The 21,644-nt window shown below is 44.4% G+C and overlaps 1 protein-coding gene across 21 annotated transcripts in view; it reads right to left on the bottom strand.

Moving 5' to 3' along the window:
• Positions 1–2,540: 2,540 nt before the first annotated feature.
• Positions 2,541–21,644, bottom strand: part of Trpm3 (transient receptor potential cation channel subfamily M member 3) — a 508,459-nt gene continuing 489,355 nt past the window's right edge. For 17 of the 21 annotated variants that reach the window (XM_029539424.1, XM_021218256.2, XM_029539425.1 and 14 more), the window contains 4 exons: positions 14,307–14,457; positions 14,018–14,217; positions 10,253–10,385; positions 2,541–6,065 (listed from right to left, as the gene is read on the bottom strand). In XM_029539424.1, coding sequence (XP_029395284.1) covers positions 4,613–6,065; positions 10,253–10,385; positions 14,018–14,217; positions 14,307–14,457 — 1,937 coding nt within the window. In that variant the 3' untranslated portion in view covers positions 2,541–4,612. The remainder of the gene's footprint in view (positions 6,066–10,252; positions 10,386–14,017; positions 14,218–14,306; positions 14,458–21,644) is intronic. The other 4 variants (XM_029539490.1, XM_021218415.2, XM_021218419.2 and 1 more) reach the window with 3 other exon arrangements.

The raw sequence follows: 21,644 nt of genomic DNA, 5'->3' as shown, positions 1-21,644 counted from the left end.
TCTAGAACAGACAGTGCTACTGAATGAATGGATTTATAAAACACTGCACACTGCTTCCTTATGGGGTCAGCAGATGTAAACAGACAGCTAATTCAACTGGAGTTTAAACTATTTCAGTTCATTTGCTATGTAGTCTTTTGCATAGTATGCCAGCTTGTCTGACACAAAACCACACCTCGCCTCTCCCAGCTTGTGGGACCTGGTAGCGGAGGCACCACCAGCTTATATAAGTATCTTACGGGGGTCTGAGAGATGTGAAGAGTGTAAGAGATCAGGAACAAAAATGCCCATTACTAGAGGCTGCTAAAAACATGGAAATGGGAGCATAATTAATCCTTGCCACATGTGCTTCTTTATTGAATGTTACAGATTTATAAATGATTATAAAGCTGTCCTGTAACGTTCATTAATACAACCACATGCTACAACTATGCTGGTTAAACACGGGTTACAAATAGGTTTACATGTGTGTTTTTTTTTTTTTTTTATAATACAGCATTGCCCAATATGTCACATGGCATAGCCTATAGATATAGCATGATGGATAACTGGATAATGTTTATTATCTTTAAAGAAATCAAACAGCCCAAACATCCAGGAAGATTAGACTGTATAGCTGCAGAAAAAAAGAAAAAAAAATACTATCCAGTGATCTACCATAATGTTATCTATAGAAACCAGATTTTAAAATACAATTGTAACATTCAGAAGAAACACATTTTGTGTTTTCACAAGTACAACCCCCCCATTTCATTATTCTTGTATATGTATATATGTATATATATATATATATATATATATATATATTTTTTTTTTTTTTTTAAAGGGGGAAATTTCAAAGTGCTAAATAGTAACTGGCCCTGGAAGCTTCAACTTTAAAGAAACATCCAGTTCTCTAAAGTGCCACACTCTGACTGCCCTCCTTTTGGCTTGCACACACGCAAACTGCCCATGACAATTATCCTCTTGCTTTCTAGCATTCCATTAAGATCTACCAGTTTCTAACTGTAAATATAAAATATGGCGGTTAATCAGGAAATCTTCATGGCCATTTTTATAAAACATTCTTCATTTCTTTCCCAAAAGGAACAAGCAAGCAATTTAGAACAAATCATTACACATCGTAGTATATAAAAATTGGCACCTATGAAGTGGATGATTAAACAAGCTATCTCTTCCTTGAGCCCTCTATGACTTTATTTATGTATGGTCTTCAGTGACTGGCTACTCACAAGCTGTTTAATTCACAGAGGCAGGTTATTAAGGGCCCCTCCATCAGGGGCATGGTGGAACAAATGAGCTGAACAAAAGCTGTCTGCACAAGGCTAGAGAACCAATGCCACACTGGTACACAGAGAACCCAGAAATGGAAGGAGGTGGGGTTGAAAATCACACACACACACACACACACACACACACACACACACACATACGCACACACGCATGTGCACAGGGAAGACATGGCTTGTGAGACCTACACAGTTTGTGTCTGAAGTTGTGTACATTTGGCTTATAGACTTCACACACTTCACCAAAGAGGTTAGCACTTCATTTTCATGCAGAGCAAGAGCTCAGGGCTGTAAAGTGTTTCCTTTCCCAGGTCATGTTCATTCTCTCGGGCCATCACAACCAACAGAGACACGCAGGCCTGTTCTTTCTCTCCCTTGCTTCCAAGGAGGTCCCCAAACCAGGCTCTAGAGTTCTTGGTATCCTAATCTATTGTCACAGCTGATGGTTCCGTCTTGGACTCCTCTATAGATTCCCTCAGAGAGTCTTTGCCTTTGAGAATGCTTGCCGCTCAAAATCATGAAGATGTTAGGGCATAAGGACATCCAGCTAGCCATATCTAATCTGAAGAGTGGAAGTGCTGAAACCTTGGTTCAGACTCTGGTGCTGAGACTCAACCCTCCTGAGAATCACAGGAAAATGGTCTGGAAGTGTACAGTGCCTGTTGCAGTGTGATGGATGATGAGTGAACGGAGTCTCTTTAATCATCACCAGTCACGCCCCTCAGTGTTACAGCGAGGCTTCACGTGGATGTGAGTTTGAGGTATGGGAGGGTTCAGGGTTTCTATCCGGTTCTCACAGGGGCTCATGACTCTAGGAAGCTTAGCGACACATGATTTATTTTCAGGTTCAGAGCATGTCTGCTGGGAGGGAGATGACCAGTTAGGAAGTGAGTGTCTCTAGCACAGTTTTCAATGGAGAGCTTGGGTGTTGCCTAAGTACCAAGGAGGAAAAAGGATTCTTTACGGATACACACTTGCCACTCTTCTGCTGAAAAGATATTTTTCTTTAAAAAGTATTTAAGGGCTACAGGTTTTTGGGGTGTACTGACTTGATTTCACTAAGGGATATGCACCTTGGTGTTTAGAACTGCAGTGAAAAAAACAAACCAAGGAACACCTGGGACCAGGAACATTAAATTATATTTCTCTCTCTCCTCCTCCTTCTTCTCTCTCCCTCCCTCCCTCCCTCCTCCTCCTCCTTTCTCTCTCTCTCTCCCCCTCCTTGCCTCTCTCCCTCCTTCTCCCTTCCCTTTCTCTCTGCAACAGCGTCTCATGTAGTCCAGGTTGGCCTTGAGCTTGCTCTGTACCAGAGGCTGACTCTGAATTCCTTATCTTTGCCCCTCTTCTTCCCAAGTGCCCAGAATCATACACAGTGAACATCACCACTAACTATTCCTGGCCCCGAATAATTTTTCTTAAAGACTTCGTGTTCAGTGATCTAAATAGGAATCCAAAGCTTTGTGGTCAAGATCACTTTATCCCACTTCAAGTCCAGGTTCTATTCTAGAAACATATGCCTCCATTCTAGACGGTGTAATACAAACTGGCTTAGAAGCACTCATCTATTCAGATTGTACTTGGTGATAATAGCTGTGTGTCAGAGCAACCAGAGTGAAAGGGCTCTCATGACAAAGGGTGCTTCCAAATAGATGGAGATTGGGGGGGGGAGGGGGAGGAGACCGATTTGACTGTTCTTGTTCAGTGAAAAGACAGGTGAAGACCAGAGATATTTTTCTTTTGAAAATTATAATTTCAACAGTGGGTTCAATAGCACAATAAACTTTTTCCAGAGAAACTTCCTGGACACTAAAAAATAATCTTAGTTATACCGTCAGATGACAGAAAGTCAAAGACTTTAGAAAGTCTCTCTATGTGTCTGTATATATACTGTATATAAACATGAGTCTGAATGTGGATGTATATGTAAGCAGCATAAACTATAGAATTCTGTATATGGTAAATTTGCTTTCTATTTTGGCCCTACTGTATCTTTTTTACAGCTTTGTAAATAGGAAACATATTCATGGCCTACCTGCAACTGATGGGTTTGGGTCGATATCAAGCCCCTAGTCAAATCTAAGGTTATTTATGGTTTTTAAACTTTCTTAAAAAGTACTTTGGAACGTTTCCATAAAAAAGATACCAGCCCTTGAAAAACTCTGATTAAATTTATGCTGAGCTCAGATTACATGGCTAAAACTCTAGGTATGAAAATATCCACATATAACCATGTGTTCAAATACAAAATGGTCACGTGATGAGCAGTATGGAAATTTGGCAGTTACATCTTGGAGGTGTCTGGAGGACATAGTGGAGACATGCAGACGATGAAGGCCCACACAGCAGCGTCACACACTATGAATGGTGAGACTGTGACAACATCCCACTGGCAACTTAACGTTAGATCTTCCCACATTTTCCTTAAAGTTCCATATTACACATTTGATGAGTGAATCCTTTGATGACAGGTGAGATACAAAATAACTTACAAATATAAAAGTATCTGAGTACATTCATCCTGAGCTTCCTTGACTATACTTGATTGCCCGTGGTATATTATAAATCATATGACTTTTGCTTTTAACATCAATTCTTCTTTCATTTTGATCGCAAGACAAAAAAAAAGGCATTTTTTTTTCTGTTCCCTTATTTTCTTCTAAAGAGATAAACAGTTGTGGCACCAGAGGTGAATAGATAAGAGACAGGTGAACTGTATATATGACTGTTACCTTGGTTTTCTTTATAATGACCAATTACAGAGGTGTTGGCATGAGAAGGATGTGGGACGTTAGGTAGAACTGCTTGCTGCCGGCTTATACTGAATAAAAAGGATGTTCTTCATCAGTCACCAGTGATGGAACCAATGTGAAAAGAAAACAGAATGGAAGTTTAGAATATCTCATCTTGTACGCTGCCTACTCTTATTTCATTTTGCAATTCAGCCCTGGACTCTTGATAACAGGGCCGAAATCCCATGATGCCTGTTGGCATGGAGAGTGCTGAAGCACATTGGCTTCCCCAGAGCGCATGACTTTCTCTGGTGCCTGGCGACACCCATTCATCTCTAGCCCCTGCCTGTTGTCTTTACCCCTCCCTGCCCAACAGATAGGAACATGCTTTAACCCCTGTGTTTTGCACTGGACCAGATGGAATGCTTGTTTGACCTGTGGCCCAGAGGTTACCTTTGAGTTAATGTCTCCCATTGTTTTGCTCAGCTAAGAATAAAGCAGGTCTAACTCAAGGAAGGGGGGGGCGTGGTGGTGGGCACTGGGGAGAATTTAGTGCTGGGTTCTCGAGCCTCCTGCAACACATGGTAAGCCGGTTTAGTTGTGCTTGCTTTCAAAGCTATGAAAGGCCGATGTTCTAGACAGTCTCCTCATGGATAGGCTGTCTCCTCGGCCCTCCGGCTTGGAGGACTTACTTCTCTGGAAGGGATTTCGGAGGCTTGCCGTGTTCCTCTGTCTATCAAGCTTGTCACTGATGGAGAAGCTCTTTCTGGTATGTGCATATGGCACGTTTGGCTCCTCCGCCGAGTAGCTGTTGGCGCGCTCTATCTTGGGAACTGTGATGTTGTTGGATAGGGTTCTGTCTGCATTTTCAGCCTCCTGAGAGGATATCGGATTGGCAGCTCTCTGGCCTCTGGCCTCATTTTCCTCACTGTCAGAGCTAGGATGGCTCAGCTCAGCTTCTCGCTCAGGGTGGCAACAAGATAAGTCTTTCACTTTGTCTCCGAGACCTCCAGGGAAGGTGGCTCGGTCAGCTATTGCTTGGGGGGCATTGACACATCTTGTATCGATACAGTCTGTAATACTTGTGTATTCTGCCGTTTTCACGGGCACCCCAAAGTTGGCATAGTAGCTCCTTGAAGGAGAAAACATAAAGCTATGGGATTTTACAATGGGGCCTTCTTCCAGAAGAAAGGGCGTGGTGGCTAGATAGCGGCTACTCTTGGAACGCTCGATGGTATGGTACGTTGGAGGGTCTGTGTCCCAGGGGTTTTGGCATTCTGGGAGGTGGGTATAGTCTGATGAAAAAGATCTAGTGTCCATGGAGGTGAGGTCTTCAAAATCAATGCTCCTACTGGGAGGTCGGTCTGTAGGTGCGAGCGTTGCATAGGCACTACTTGACGGGGCTGTGGAAGGTGCTAGAGCTGAAAAGCTTGGCTCGCCCAGCCCAAGGATGTTCATGGAATTATCCAGAGGCTCTATATCACAGTGGAGCTCGTCCATGGCAGAGACATAGATGTCTATGCAGGATGACGGTCTTCTGGAGTCAGGAACAATGGCCAAGGTGTTTGCAGGGGCTGCAGGAGCTTTGGGTTCTTTTGCTACTGAGTGGGAGCTAGTAGCTCGGTGTAAGCTCAGGGACCTTTCTTTGAAAATGCTTTCCAACTTTTCTATACCACCTTTGTCTTTCACATTGACTGAATAGAAAGAATGGCTTCGCATACGGGGCATTAAGGTTGGAGAAGTTGGGGACATGGTCTCCTCACCTGCAGGGTCTATACTCTCTTGAAGTTTGAAGGTGTTCCCTTCCTGGCTGTTGAAGCTGCTCTGGCGGACGATGTAGGCTGCATCTGTGCAGTCTGAGGAGGTCCTTGAGCGGATTTTGTTAGACTCTGCCCGCTCCAGACCAGTCAGGCGCTCCAGGGCGGTGGCCATTCGCCCGATGAGGTCCTCCAGCTGTGCTAGCCGGATGTCCACGGTCTGGAGTGAAGCCTTCATGGAATGTTCTCTCTCATTAACTTCCTCCAGCCTCATGGACATGTTCTCCACCCTGTATGAGAAGCAAAGAGTAAGAGTCACTTGGGTGGGTTCTTCTGCTGGGGGAGTTGGAGGATCAGGCTAGCAGATGTCAAAGCTGTGCTCGACTCCAAGACACAGTCAGGAGGGTTATGGGTAAAGGGGAGAGGCTGAAGGGGGAGAGAGTGGCGTTCCTGCCACTACCCGAGGATCACAGGATCGGGATACTTTTGTATTGAAGACACTTTAGAAATGATCTAATCCACTGGTTTTCTGTAGTTTTAGTAATTCTTAAAAGAAGTCACTCCGCGTTGTACAGGCTGCACTTGCTTGCCCAGTGACACTCCTACCTCGGTTTCCTGAACTGCTGCGATGACTAGCAAGCTCTACTGTGCCTGCCATAATTCAGAGACTTTTAGCTTTCAGCTTCAGCATCCCCCAGGTACTGCTTCCTAGTAGTATTTAAGCACTAGAAGAGTAATAAGAAGCAGAATAGCTATTCTCCTGCTGTGTTCTTTGTGGAGCCCAGTGGATACAGGGCTGATATCTGACGGGGATAATGGTACTGTTTTGGCCTGACTACATGGGATCGCTGGTCTAAGGGCTGAGAAATGTCTGTGTGTAGCCTGGGTGGTAGGACCTCTTTGTTTACCACCCTTTGGGTTTAGGGCTCCACACCACAGAGAAAAGGAGAGGGAGAGAGAGAGAGAGAGCGCGCGATCGAGCGAGCGAGCGAGCGAGCGAGAGAGAGAGAGAGAGAGAGAGAGAGAGAGACTAACAAGGGAGGTCAGCTGGACCTAGATCAGAAATCCAAAAAAATTGAAAGGAAGTTGGCATGCAGGAGGAAGAAGCCCTTTAGGTACATTAGGAAAGGTCTGATGGGAGCCCTAAGAACAAAACAGCACAGACTCAAAAAATAAAACCAGAATGGGAAGCCAGCTGCAAAGGTGCTGCAAAAAGATATGCAGGGTCTGTCTATGTAACTCTGGCTGTCCTGGAACTTGCTTTATAGACCAAGTTGACCTTGAACTCACAAAGATCTGCCTGCCTCTGTCTCCTGGGTGCTGGGATTAAAGGCATGCAACAGCATCCCCAGCTCAAGAACTATTTTAAAGCAATTTTCATGACTTCTCTATACTCCTAGGTAGTTGCTGTGTTAAGTCTTGTAGAAAACAGTACGGACCAGTGTTAAGCCATTCTCATCCATCACTCTGGGTGTGATTAACCATTTAATCCACTCAACAGCCTAATTAATGATGAAGGCCTGGATATAACTGTAAGGGGCTTAGTGTAGAACCTAACATCCAAAAAGGACCTAGGGTCAAATTTACTTTACTTTTGTTCTATAACTTGATATCTTCCTTTAAACTTAATTTTTTTTTCCTTGAAAAGTTTGGGACCAATGCGATAGTTCAGCAGGCAAAGGCGCTTATCACTAAGTCCGATAACCTGAGTTTGATCCTTGGGATGTACAAGGTAGAAGGGAGAACCCACTCCTGCGAGTTGTCTTCTGACCTTCACATATGAATGAACACACAGAGCCCACCCAGGATTTTCAGTCATGATTGCAGTCACTCTGGGCTGATCGTGGCTGAATAGCTTAAGCAACAGAACGCGGACTCAGGTGATACGAATTTATAAATGAACAGGAATCCCTAAGGAGATAGACACATACAGTGACTGAGTTAAAAAGAGAAAGAAGGCCGTTGTGGAGATCACGATGTTACATGGGAAGAAACTGTCTTTAGCTTTCCATCCCTCACATCTCTAGATGGAGAGAGGTCCGTTTCAGATGAACTCAGAAGATGCTGAGAACAGGGTACTGGGGAGATGGAAAGTGGCACATGCCCATGAGAAGAGAATAAGCTCCTGATGCTCTCTGTTTTCACATTTCCGCAATCTGCACGAAGGTGGAATTATATAATATTCTCTGTTATACAGACTGTGTACAACCGACAGGGAAATGCAGCCACAAACATCTCTGCTCATGTCTCGACACACAGACACACTCGCATACAGATCTCCGTTTCTAGCTCTGTCTCTAAGAGGCCAGTGCTATCACCTGCCACTTTACTCAGAAAGGATGTCCTGGCGGATACTGAGGCAGCCAGTACAGATGCATCCTGGGGCATTTCTGTCGTGCTGCATACTGTTCCATTGCTGCAAGATATCAGTTTTTGGTTTTCTTAGAAATGCAAAGAACCCAACAATAACCCCAGCAAAAACTCTAAAATGAATGGAAGTCAGAGAAGAAGAACAAGGCCCGAATTTGCAGCCCTGGGCCTGCTTAGGAGGCCGTGCTGGGTCTTTAGGCCCAGTCTTCCTATTGCCCATGCACCAAGAGGTCGAGCGTCTCTGTTCACATTCCTGGTACCTTCTCACCTCACTCAGATTCTGAGGATCCACACTGGCAGGTCAGGGGAGGGAGTTTTCTTGCAGGGTTGGCTGACATGGAGTGAGAGACTCTGGTTCCTTTCTGGGTTTTCCAGAAGGAGTTGCTGACTTGGTCATAGTATATTCACGTGTGCTGACATATGGCCCTCATCACCCCAGTTCCCCAGAGAGGCAAAACTTTCCTGGCATCTTAGCATACCTCTCCCTTCTTGCCTTTCTGGCCTCCTAGGCCTGTGGCTTCCTGAATTCGAAAAGCATCTCAAAGGCCTGAAGACATATGCCAAGGAAATGTGTCTCAGCTATGGTAATATTCCCACATGGCACAATTTTCTGGAAGCGCATGGCTGTATGTCCATTCATAAACAGCTTTCCAAGGCTTCAGAAAAAGAGAGAGCTTCAGAATTTCAGCTCCGTCCTCTGTTTGCCAGAGAACTACTTTACAGCATATCATAAATCTCTCTATTTTGTAGTGGCAGCTGTGTATAAAATCTGTCCACAGCCTTATACCGTATTAATATTGGCTTGGTACCTATGGATATAATCACGCATTGGCATATGTGATTATACCTATGTATATAAGCTGCATTCTCTAAAAAATGAGCAAGAGACAAAAAACTTAAACTCTTGTTAATAAAGAATCTTTGATGTAGACATACAAAGTGTCATTTCATGAAAATTACAAGTGTTTCTCAAATCTTTGAAGCTTCGTCACACTGACTGCAGTCATCAATCTATTATGTCTTCTACACTATTCACAATTTGCTCTTTCTGTCTTTATAGAGTAAACAGTTACAGCACAGTTGCACCAGTTCTTCATGACACCCTCTGAGTATTGTTTTGAATGCTAATGCTGGGTTATGAATACACTGGCTTGGAATGATGGCTTTCTTAGTCTATAGTAATGCAAGAGACACAAGAAACCATAGGAGCATTTGCTTAGATCTAGAGCTATCTAGATATCTGATCTGTGTGTTCCCAGGCACATGCATGCTTCGTGTGTGTGTGTGTGTGTGTGTGTGTGTGTGTGTGTTGCATCTTATTTTATTTTATTTTTTTTTGAGACAGGATCTCTCTGTAAATCTAGAGCTTGCATTTTTTTTTTTAGGTTAAGCAAGCCCTAGTGGTCCTACTGTCTCTACCCCTGACAGCACTGTGGTTACTGGTGCACATGAAGCTATGCCTGTCTTGTGATGTGGGTGTTACCATCAGAGCACAGGTGCTAATGTTTGCGTAGGAGATTTTTCTTATCCGTCTCTTGGCTCTCAAAGCCATTTGATAAGTGACAAAATAATCTGAATAGATTAACTTCTTTGTTCTTCATCATGTTCTATAGAAAATAACCAAAAATAATTCTTGGAAAAATACCAACTATTATTCCCACTGATTGACAGAGCCTATGTTTTTGTTTGTCTAGAAGACATGGGACACTCACTTAAGCCAAACAGGGCCCTATTCTCCTCTGACTAAGAATGCTTAATGACCATATTATGAAACATGGACTTGTTGAAGAGCCTAAGTTGGGTCTGGGTCTCCCTTGCTTTACATCTAGGACAAAAGTCTCCAGTTTCTGGTCCAAGCCAGATCTGTTCTAGACTTGCCAATTCTCCTGTCCAGCTCAGTCCTTCCATTATTTCCTGGAAAGGTCTAGGGTCTCTAAATCTGGAACTTTGATCAACTGACTGAACAGGAAATGTCCTGTTCTTTCAGAATGTCCATGTTTTCTTGGGCAATAAAGATAAGCGTAAGAGGTCTATGTTTTGGAGATGTGAGAACAATTTAACCGGCAACGTGGCCTGTGGCAGGAAGCACCTGTGTGAAGGAACCCACCTTTCTGATGTAACCCGTATCCTCTCATCGTTGGACGAATTGAAGCGATCATCCTTCTCTCGGAAATATTCCTCTATGCACTGCTCTTCAAAATCATGTACTTTCTTGAGCTCATCATCAGTTATGAAGAGTTCTGTGGGAGTGGGGGAGGGGGAGAAGAGAGCCATGAGACAGAACAGGGACCACAGCAGCATCTGGTCTGTGGCCTACTGACAGTTTGAAAGAAATCCAGGCTGGGGAAAGTCTCCCAGATTCTATTGTAAGTTCCAGACAGAGTCCAAATCTAATTAGGCCACTCAGATCACCAGTGTCTTCCTGAGCCACAGAGTAGTGCGGTCTCTGGAGCCTACCTGGGTATACCTGGCTACCACAGGAGCTTGGCTTAATTAAGGAAGCCGCAGGACTGAGAACATAAAGGAAGGAAGGAAGGGAAAGGAAGCAACTGGAAGCATGGATGATTTTTTCTATTCAGAGTCAAGAGGGCCACATAAACACATTTCTAGTCATTCCTGACATGTAGGAAAGAGATTTTGACTTCCCTGACTGGAGAGAGAGAGAGAGAGAGAGAGAGAGAGAGAGAGGCAGGCTCTTTCTATACTTTTCAGTTTCCTTTCTTTTTCCTAACTTCAACTTAAACATTTGATTACTGGAAACTCAGCGACTGTGCTGTGACCTTGAAAAACTAACTGACACAAAAGGAAGAGCTGAGCTGAAAACAAGAAAGAGTCTGGGACTTTGACCTCAGTGAGCCGTGGCTGGAGTCCTGGACCACTGGCTCACTTTTTGTTATGTAAGAAAAAGAAGTCTCCTTTATCTGTGCTATTGTTATTCTGGTTTTCTTCTAATAAAAGGTAAACATACCCATCTATGTGACAGCCACAGAAGTCTGGTGGAACTGTGAGCCTTTGAATGGTTTATAGAACAGGGTTTGAGAAAGAGAGTTGCTTTGGAAATTTCCCAAATCAGGAAGTCTTTCTCATCCTGGGCCCTTGAGATGCCACAGGGATTGGCTCAAGGGTTAGGAGGGCCGAGTCTCAGCTCTTTGGGGTTTTGTTTTAGATCACTCTTGTTTGCCTAGACACATCAATTAGAACTTGCTAGGGGCTATAAAACATGACTGTAAAAGCCACAGAGAATACAGAAAACACCAGACCAGAACAGGCAGACTGCACTTTTCAAATATGGCAGGCTCTGAGGGATGCCTGAGATGTGGTCATGAAATTCAGGGTCAAGAAGAGGAGAGGCCATGTATAGCCTCCCTCCCTGCTGCCAAGGATTCACGCTGCCCTCTGCTAGGGATGTTTCTAAGATCTAAAGGAGTAGTCCCAATACTCACAAGTCCCTCATTAGACTTCTTTGATATTCGTGTATGTGCATGCGTGGATGCGTGAGCACACAGGAGTATGGTGTGTGTGTGTGTGTGTGTGTGTGTGTGTGTGTGTGTGAGCATGTGTGTGTGTATGTGTGTGTGTGTGAGTGTGTGTGAGTGTNGTGTGTGTGTGTGTGTGTGTGTGTGTGTGTGTGTGTGTATGTTTTAAACACTTGCTATCTCTCTGTCTGGCATTTGTGTGAATGCTCTGTCTCTAGAATCAGGGCCTCATGCTTGTATAAAAATCACTTTAGAGACGGAGCCAACCCCTAGTCCTATGCTGCTCTTTTTAAAAGAATAAAATATTCTTCAAAAAAAATTTTTATTGCCATGTCAGATTTTACCATATATCTCAAGGTTTACTCTTAGGCTCTGCAAGAACCTGGAAATGCTCTGGGATCTTTTAATGACAGCGATAGGCTGAAGGGGAGATCTTCCTTCTTCCCCGATGGGTGGATATATCCAGGGCTTTCCTCTCTGCTCTTCACTCTGCATATCCTGTCAAATTTTCAAGCTCTTCCCTGTGAGAAGGAAGTCTCTGGGAACTGTGTCACCTGTCACATATGCAGAGACCTGGTGATGCATCTAATACTACCCTGGCTTAAAATGAGAAAACAGTGTCTATGGTCTATGGTTGAGCATGGTACTGCATGCCTTTAATCCCAGCACCTTGGGAGGTAGATGTAGGGAATCTCCAGGATGGTGCCAGCCTGGTCTATATAGTGAGTTCCAGGCTAGCCAGGGCTATAAAGTAAGACCCAGCCACATAAACAAGGCGCACCAAAAGCAAACCACATAGATGAGGTTGGTGGGGCTTCTTAGTATTCTTAGACCTATGAAATGGGCTCTGAAGGAAGGTCTCTGGATGACCTCGGTTGTAATTTGAACACAAAAATCCCCTTCCTCCAGGCTTATGCATTTGAGCAGCTGGTCCTCAGAGAGAGGGCAGTGCCATATTAGGATATGTGAGGTCTGTCTGGGTCACTGTGAATGAGTCTTTAAAGTTCATAGCCTGGAGGTAGGAGGAACTGGCTGCTCCTTGGACTCCTGCTGCTATGGAGACCCATCATTTCCAAGGCCTTCCTTTCCATAATAAACCGAGTCTCTGTAAACCATGAACTATGAACACTACCTCTCTCCTTCTTTAAGTTTCTTTTGTTAGGTATTTGGTCATGATGATAATAAAAAATTAATCCCACAGCCCTCTGTCCTGCACTGCATTGTGCTCTCTAGCTAAGCCAAGTTTTCTACCACAAATGCTCATGTTTTATTGAAATTGACTTGGAGCCCTGAGTTGACCTCCAGTGCAATATTCTTGTAAGGTAGCAATCAAGACAGTCTTCCTTGCCCAGGACTTGACCATGCTGACATGATTTGAGGACGAAATATCAGGGCACTCAGGCTTTCTGTTCGCCTAAACTTGTGTTTCAGAAGGAAATGATAGTCGCATTTCTAGGCCCTTCCAACTGTCTGATTTGAATGTCTAGGACATTGCTTAGTCAGGGAGACGACTAGGCGTTTCAGCTTTAGAGAAGCAGTTGACTAAATAAGTCTGGTTTTAAGCCATGGGTGTATGGACCATGGACCAGAGGTAGATTCCTGGACCACCATTCCAGAGGCTCATGTTTGTGGATTTAATGTAGCTGTAGACTTGACACATTTGGAAAAGGCACAGTAGATTGTCTATAAGTCACTGCACTTCCAGCAATTCTAGAGTTTATGCCTATGGGGAGCCTGCAGGAGCCAATGGTACTTAATGTGCAGAGATGGATATGTTAAGTCTCCTGCCATGATTCACATGTTCTTACACAGTGAGGAACTGTTCCAGCCCAGTGCCAGCCAAACTTCCCTTCAGAAACACTGGGTTAGAAGGTGGGTGGTGGGTGGTGGAGAGGCCACTGTTCTGTGTTTTGAAAGCAAGGTTCATTTTCTTCAATAAATAAATAAATAAATAAATAAATAAAAATAAAAAATCCTATAGGCACAGTGCTGAAGGCTTAGAAAACATTTAAGATCTGGAATAGTGATAGTCCCAGAAATGAGCATGGAAGAATAAAACTCAGGATACACTGTTTAAAGAATTATAGCTAATTTAGCACTTGGTGCATATTAACGTGGCTGATTTACAATGGGATCCTTGGAAGAAGTGTGCGTGAAGGTGGAGCGCCAGCACTGTTGGAGAATGCTTTTTCTCTTACTAGATGTGGCTAAGAAATCTGGCTTAGTTCATGCTATACTGTCTTCCTTCTATTCTGTATCTCATCAAGCAGGTCCCTGTCCCATCCCCTAAAATATGCATGAGGCAGGAGAACCAAGGAAGGCATGGATCCTGCCTGCCTGACTGCCTATGGGAATTGCTGGGAACTTCCGGCTGCAGGTGCCGGCTTGCAGCTCACTCAGGCCGTAGTCCCTTTCATCCGGGTCACTCTCATGCTTCCTCCACCGGCAGCACACGTGCTGGAATATCATGGTCATATGACTGAAGATGATGAGCGGTGGGGGCAGAACCGGCCTCTCGTGGAAAGTCATGATGAGCTGGTACCTCTGAAATTTCCATACTTGGTTGGATATCGACTTGACCTCAAAAAATGTATTGCTGAAACAGACCGGAGAGTCACATGACATGGGATCCCATGGGATGCTGCCCATCCACCCTCCAATATGCCTGAAGGAGTGGCCACTCACTTGAAGACGGCAATAAGGAGGTTGACCAGAAGGATGTTCGCCACCAAGAGGTAGCAGGCCATGATGGCCGGGACAATCCATGCTCCTGTCTTGCATGGGGGCAGCTGGATTGTCTTGCCATCCTCTCGGGTCTCATTCTGTCCACAGGGAGCTGGAGGAAGTGACACAGGTAAGAAGTGAGAAACCATGGCTATTTGATTTAAATTAAAAAGAAAAAAATAAAAAAGAGAGAGAGCAAGAGACATTTAAATGAGGGGTTTAAATGGAAGAAAAATACAGCCACCCCAAACAGCAAAATGTTTCAAAAAAGCCAAAATAGGAAAATGAGATCTTCATGAATATTCAAAGGGCCACCACTCTTGAGGAGAGGCAGTTCCACCTGTGTCCCCAATCTGTCATCAGACTCAAAGAGGTGTCTAGAGCCACCTGCCTGGTCCCCCAGTCCCTCAACCCCTGTAAGTGGTGAGAGGGCATTTGGTGTTCCTAAAATATTTGGTGGGGGCTTTTGGAGGAGCCATAGCCAAAGTTCCACCTCCTGGCAAGTTACTTTCAAAATGTGCTGTAGAGGCCTCCAGCCGACAGCTTGGAGCCAAGCATGGCAGGCTATTGATTGGAAATTAACACCAGGGCAACTGTTAATTGTTGTGAGAAACAAGCCACGGCCTTGGGCAACGATTTGCTGTCTCAGTTCAGAAGGAACAGTGCCAGGCAGCACCCTGAGAAGCACCCGGAGAGCTTGTCACTCACTCGGTGTCCCTGATGGATGAGGAGGAGAAAGGGGAATGGAGTAACAGGGATGGACCACAGAGCCCACAGCTACTTGTCTATGACAAATAAGCCAACCACATTTTCATTCCAAATATGTGCATTTCAGGAACACGATGGAAAACCTAACTCCAGTGACTAAATGGCAAAGGCAGGGGTGTTGGGGGAGATGTGGAGGTGGGAGTGAGAAGGAAGGGGCTGTGGGGGATTGGGTGAGCAGAAGTAATATGCTAATGAGGCCAGCTTGGAGTTTCCAGGTAAGTGAAAGTGGTCGGGGGGAGTCCTGGATAATGCTTTAGAGCCCTGCACAGTGTGGCTCACAGAGCCTGTCTTCGTTATCGTTCTATTGCTATGAGGAGACACAGTGATCAAGGCAACATTAAAAAAAAATTTAATTAGGGGCTTGCTTACAGTTTCACAGGGTTTGTTCATGACCATCATGGTGGGGAGCATAGCAACAGGCGGGCAGGCAGGCATGGTGCTGGAGTAGTAGCAGAGAGCTTATATCTGATTCACAGACAGCAGGCAGGGAGAGGAGTGAGACTGGGCCTGGTGTGGACTTTTGAAACCTCAAAGCCCATACCTCCAGTGACATACCTCCTCCAACGTGGCCACATCTACTACTCAAAGAAGGCCACACTTCTTAAACTTTTCTAAACAGTTCCACCAACTGGGAACCAAACATTCCAATATATGAGGCTATGGGGACCAGTCTCATTCTAATCATTACAGAGCTTAGATGTTGCTTGTGGGTAGGAACGAGCAGTAGGTGAGACAGCCCTTCCTTTCCAGCTGCTTTTACATTGGCCTTTGAACAGGGTGACTTTATGTCTGTCTTCTAGCAGTGGGTAAGAGCGCCTCAAGAGAGCTCAGCCCTTCCCATAGGGTGCTGCTGAGGATCTCACAGGAGGGTTTGCATGGGGACCCAGGGTCTACAGAGTTTGACCAGGACAGCAAGGGAACCTGTTTTTCTCCAGAACTCCACCTGCCTGGCACTGTACTCTGCAGAAGTTCACACCCAGCAGCCTGAAATACTACTAACATCCAGCTCTCACCCAGACCACTGAACCAGAAGACCCATGATGTTGTAGGTATGGCGTTTTCATCGTAACCTTCCTTGTCGGTTGTTCCAGTGGTTGAGTAACTGAGATTTTAATTAGGTTGCAAAAACCACATGATTTTTTTTTAAATGTAAGACATACCTTTGCAGCCAGTAAGGGTTTTATTAGCAGTGGGCTAGCAAGTCCCTGATTTTATGGCCAGGATTAGATGACCAAGGCATGCCCTTTGTCTCTATATGGCAGGTAAGTGGATGTGGGTATGGGGTGTATCTTGCTCCTGATGTAACTGGGTATTACTGACCATCCAAGACAGCCTTGTAAGATGGTCTGGGAAGGAAATGCACTGACAGGTGATGTCCAAACTCTACAGATGGCTCTCCAGGGCTGGGCCTTCTTACTTTTCCCTATGGGCCCAACCTGGACCAAGTTTCTTGTAGTTCTTAGAAGCCTGGTCTCCCTTTTGCTTCCTGATTTTGAGCCATATTGTTTCTGTTGCTTCCACTAGACTGATGGTCAACCTAGCGCCACTCTCATTTGACCTAGGGTGTGTGTCTTCTCTTCTATGCATGCCTAGCAGCCTACTTTCTCACCCCCCACCCCAGCCGGGATGGAGCTGGTCATATCCTTATGCTCCGGACACTCCTGCTGCTTGTCTTGGGACTCTCACATCCCTGCCACTGTCCAGCTACTTGTCTGTACCATACACAAGATTCCCAATGGCGCATCATTCTTCAAGGTTACCCTCCTCTTGGCTCAGTATGTTTGCATGCACATGAGAACAGTAGGCATTTGTTGACTGAGTAAACAAAAGATGCTTCCTTGAGCATCTGTGCTCTTGGTCTTAGCTTGGTTTAGTCAGACGGTATATGTGTCAGGTCAGTCTGAGGAACGTCATTTAGATCAGTGGTTCTCAACCATCTTACTGCTGTGACCCTTGAAAACAGTTCCTCATGCTGTGGTGACCCGGCAACCATAAGATTATTTCATTGCTACTCCATAACTGTAATCTTGCTACTGTTATGAATCGTAATGTAAATCTCTGATAGGAAGGATGTCTGATGTGCGACACCCCCAAAGGGGTCTCGACCCACAGGTTGAGAATAGCTGTTCTAGATTCTACAGCAAGTGTGGCCGAAATGAGTTAGATGTTCCTTGTGACAGTGATAATGATAATAAAAGTGAATCATTAAGAGGCAGCCTTTATTTGGCAATATCAGCGAAGAAGCTGTGAGCATTATGGGCAGCAGTTAGTGCAAAGGATTGCTCCATGAGGGCTTCTAATGACACTCTCATTCTGGGTATTTGTCGGCACTAGAAAGTACGATAACTCAGACACACAGATGTCTACCACTAATGAAGATGAACAGGGTGTCTTCCAGACCTGACAAGCAACAGTTATTAGGAAGGAGGGTAAGTTATTGCAATGGTCCTATGATACTAGCAAGTCGTTGCTAGGGATGTCCTCAGGGCTGTGCACCAAGACACCACATGACATGGATGGAGGTTTACGGATGTGGGGACTAGCTGCTATCACTGCGTCTCCCCCTTTCTCACTTTTCTCAATTTGCATTTGGGTCGTTTTTCCCTACCAATACTTTAGCAAACATGAATTAGTCACTACCAGTGTTATATCAAGTGGCATGCTGTCCTCTCTGTCTTTGTCAGTGACAGTCAATAGAGTCCCTGTGGAAGATGCTTGCAGAGTCTAACTCCTTCATATCCATTGTCCTTTCCTTGAATAAGAACATTGTGTCTACCCCTGTGAACTCACTCTGCTTCTCTCATCCCCTCGTTACAACAAAATGTAAGACTGTCCAGTAGAAAGGGCCTGGATGAGAGGGATATTATGGAGAATCAAAATTTATGACCAACTGAGACATGCAGGAAACCAGCCCTCTCCAGTTACATGAACCACACAAGCCTGTTTTTCCAAAGTCAGCTTTAATTGGGTCATGATCACTTGCAATGAAGACTCTTGGCTGTAGGTAAGTACGGTGATGCATTCCAGGGAGGCTGACATGGGAGGAAACTTGTGTGTCAAACCTTGGTGGGAGTAGAGATAGAGGGGGTACCGCGTGGTATAACTACCCTCAACTCCCTCATCCACATCCACAGTCAGTAAAACAAGATGTTCATATTTAGAACCTTGGATGTGTATAGGAAGTTTGGAAGTGGTACCCAGCTACATAGCATCTGACTCCAAGCTCAGGCCGAGTCATCTCTTTCCCAAGACAGGGTTTCTCTGTGGAAAAAGCCCTGGATGTTCTGGACTCACTTTATAGACCAGGCTGCCCTCCAACTCACAGATATCAACCCACCTCTGCCTCCCTGGGATTAAAGGCACCCACCAGTATGCCTGGCCCTGAGTTGGTGTCTTAAGTTTTAGGAGTCAAAGCAGAGATTCAGCTACTTTCCTTCTTTCCCAAAGCAGGGCACAACTTAAAGGGTCTACTCTGATAATGTTGAACTTTTGTCTAACTGTGGCCTCAGAAATGGGAAATACGGACTATTTACAAAAATCAGGGGGGTGTACAAGTCTGAAGAACTGGCCAGATATGTCTACATAGGCGGCAATCCTTGGAGCAAAGAGAGTGAGTTCTAGGAGTGGCAGCAGATGTGGGCACAGAAGGGAAATTTGGCAATAACTGCTGCATCTGCACAGTCACAGCCAATTCTGAAGGGATCCCTGTGCTTTGTGTATGTGGGTCACACTGACACACCACATGGAAGGAACTGCAAATGCCTGTTCTGCTAATGATGCATTCACAGGTAGAAATGGACAATTGGGTTTTGGAACACACTGATAGGCTAGTCACAATAAGGCCAGATTATGTGGGCAATGAAAAAAAGCTATGGCCACACATTGTGAAAGAGCGTTCCAATGGTTGGAACTGTCCCCCACTCCCACCTTTCCAGTAAGAGTACTTGCCTAGCATGAATAGGATCTTGGGTTCAATTCCCAGAACTGAAATAGGGAGGACCTAATCAGAAATAAAGAGCCAACAGAGTCATTCCTCGAATGTAAGCCCTGAGAGCAGAATTTTTGTCTCTCTTGTTCACCAAACTGAAGAACACAGTTGCCTGAGTACCATCTGGCACATGCAGGTGCTAAACAGAGAGATGGTGTTACTCTCTGCATGGTGGTACCAGACACCAGGATGCAATGCCATGCATCTCTCTAAGTGCTACATTGATGATTACTACCAGAACACAGTCTGGTTGTTTTCCTATTTAATTCTAGTTCTCACCAAGTGCTACCATAACCCGCTAGTACAGAAAGTTGTCATGGTAGCAAAATACCGATGGAGAAAGCATAGGATTTCCCTCCCAAAGTCTTTGTCCAGAGCAACAGAAGCTCTTACTCTGTATGCTGTTGTATAACCCCGAATAGCAAGCCAGCCCTCCCACCACCCAGTACTCACGCAGACAATGCTAATTAATCCTTACATCTTTTCCCCTTCAGCTAAGGCATTACTTTGGAATCCTTCTTTAGATGACAGTACTCTTGACAGTATGGCCAATGTGCTGTAATTATTACAAGGCATGGGGCCATTCTTAGCTCTTTACCAAATGGGAATGCAAGGGTTGGGTCTCTCTTAAGGGTCCCCCTCAAGTCTACAAGGTTTAGTGGACACTTGACCTATATCCCAGCTGCAGGAACCCAATGTTCCAGAACCAGACACCCTGCCTATTCTAGACATTTCTGATTGTGACACGGACTTCTTCCCATATATCACAGGACCTGAGGATATGAACTTGCCCTGCCAATTCAAAAAAAGAAAAAGGCATTTTTAAAAGTAGACAATTCTTCAGAAAATATTAGCCTCACTTCTTTCTCTATCTGAGACCCTCAGAAGTGCAGACAGTAGACCTGAAATAAGCACTTGTTAAAGGAATGTTCTGTGCCAGCCCCCACTGGGCACTTCACATGGGTATTCCTCCCAGCTTTGTAAGAAACACACCTGCCATGCCAGCACTCAGGGGGTGGAGTAGGAGCATTGAGAGGTCATGGCCAGACTTGGCTACGTAATGGGACCCTATCTTAAAAACTAGAAAGAAAAACAAACATTCTTGCTTTATAGTTGATCGGTGGAATGCCTTTCTCAAGGTTGCATGGTGACCAAGAGGTAAAGTCCCTGTCATTCTCTTTTTTCAAACCATGCTGAGTTTCTGCTGCATGCAATGGAAATTGGTACCAGAGATGGAATTATGAATGTAGGAGAAATGAATACCTTTAACCTCTGACCTTTGTTCACTCCATTCTTTCTAATGTGGCCTTCCCAGTGTGCTCTTCCTAGTGACCAGTGGCTGCATACTTAAATGCCAGGTCTTGAGCTTGAGGTGTGATCTTGATAAAATTTTGACATGATAGAGGGTCAGAAATCTTCAAGACCTTTGTCAGTGTTTCAGAAAAGAAATAATGGGAAGAACAGTGAAGCCATCCATACAAGCCAGGTAGATCAGAGTCTCTTTGTTTAGTGTCCCCAAAGAGGGAACAATACAAAGATGAGAGAAACATCTCAATTAGAGACAAATGAGGGAATTTGATAGACACCTGAACTCTTTTCTTGTTTTTACTGATACAAGTAACTGGCCTGAACTGCTCAAAGTAACAGGCAAATGGACTCTTTAAGGATCAGAGCACAAAGAAAGCAAGTTCATATAATCGGGCTATAGGGCATGGGGACTGATATTCCTGAAGTTAAGACACTTGTCTTTCAGTTTTTGTTTCCTGCTATAACACACAGGGAAGGGAAATGTTTATTTATTTAATATGCATACCACATTGTTTCCCCACCCCCCAAATCAGAAACATTTACAATTAAAGACTGACTGATGTTGGAAATGACTGACATTATTCTTAAAGATGAAACAAAGAGGCTATTTCTTGAGGCTCATCCATTCCTTTCAACGTCTGATTAAAAACAAAAAGCCAACAAATTTTTTTTTCACAAACTACAGGCAATGGGATAAAAGAGCTTAGTTAAATGTCTGACTCTTAAAATTCTATTTCACATTTTGAAGAAATGATTTTCAACTAAAAAAATCTGTCTTGAGGGCTAACAATATGGTTTAGTGGGTAAAGGAGCTTGGAGCCAAGTCTGATCCAAGTTCCATCCCTGGGTTTGATGTGGTAAAAGAAGAGAACTAACTTTTGTAAGTTGTCCTCTGACCTCCACATATGCACCACGGCACACTCATGCTCCCTGTAGTGAATAATAAAGTGTCATAATTTTTTTTTTAAAAAATCCACTTTGATTTTTGGTAGCTTCTTGAGTTCTTTATATATTTTAGAAATTAGCCCTCTATCGGATGTGGGGTTAGTGAAGATTTTTTTTCCCAATCTGTAGGTTGCCAATTTGTCTTATTGACTATGTCCTTGGTCTTACAGAAGCGTTCCAGTTTCATGAAGTCCCATTTATCAATTCTTGATCTTAGAGTTTGAGCCATTGGAGTCCTGTTTAGGAAATTTCCCCCTGTGCCAATGAGTTCAAGGCTCTTTTCCACTTTC

This window comes from Mus pahari, chromosome 1 (genome assembly GCF_900095145.1).
Source record: "Mus pahari chromosome 1, PAHARI_EIJ_v1.1, whole genome shotgun sequence".
NCBI lineage: Eukaryota > Metazoa > Chordata > Mammalia > Rodentia > Muridae > Mus > Mus pahari.
The sequence above is the reverse complement of the archived record's forward strand: the minus strand, read 5'-3'. Positions and strand labels throughout refer to the sequence as shown.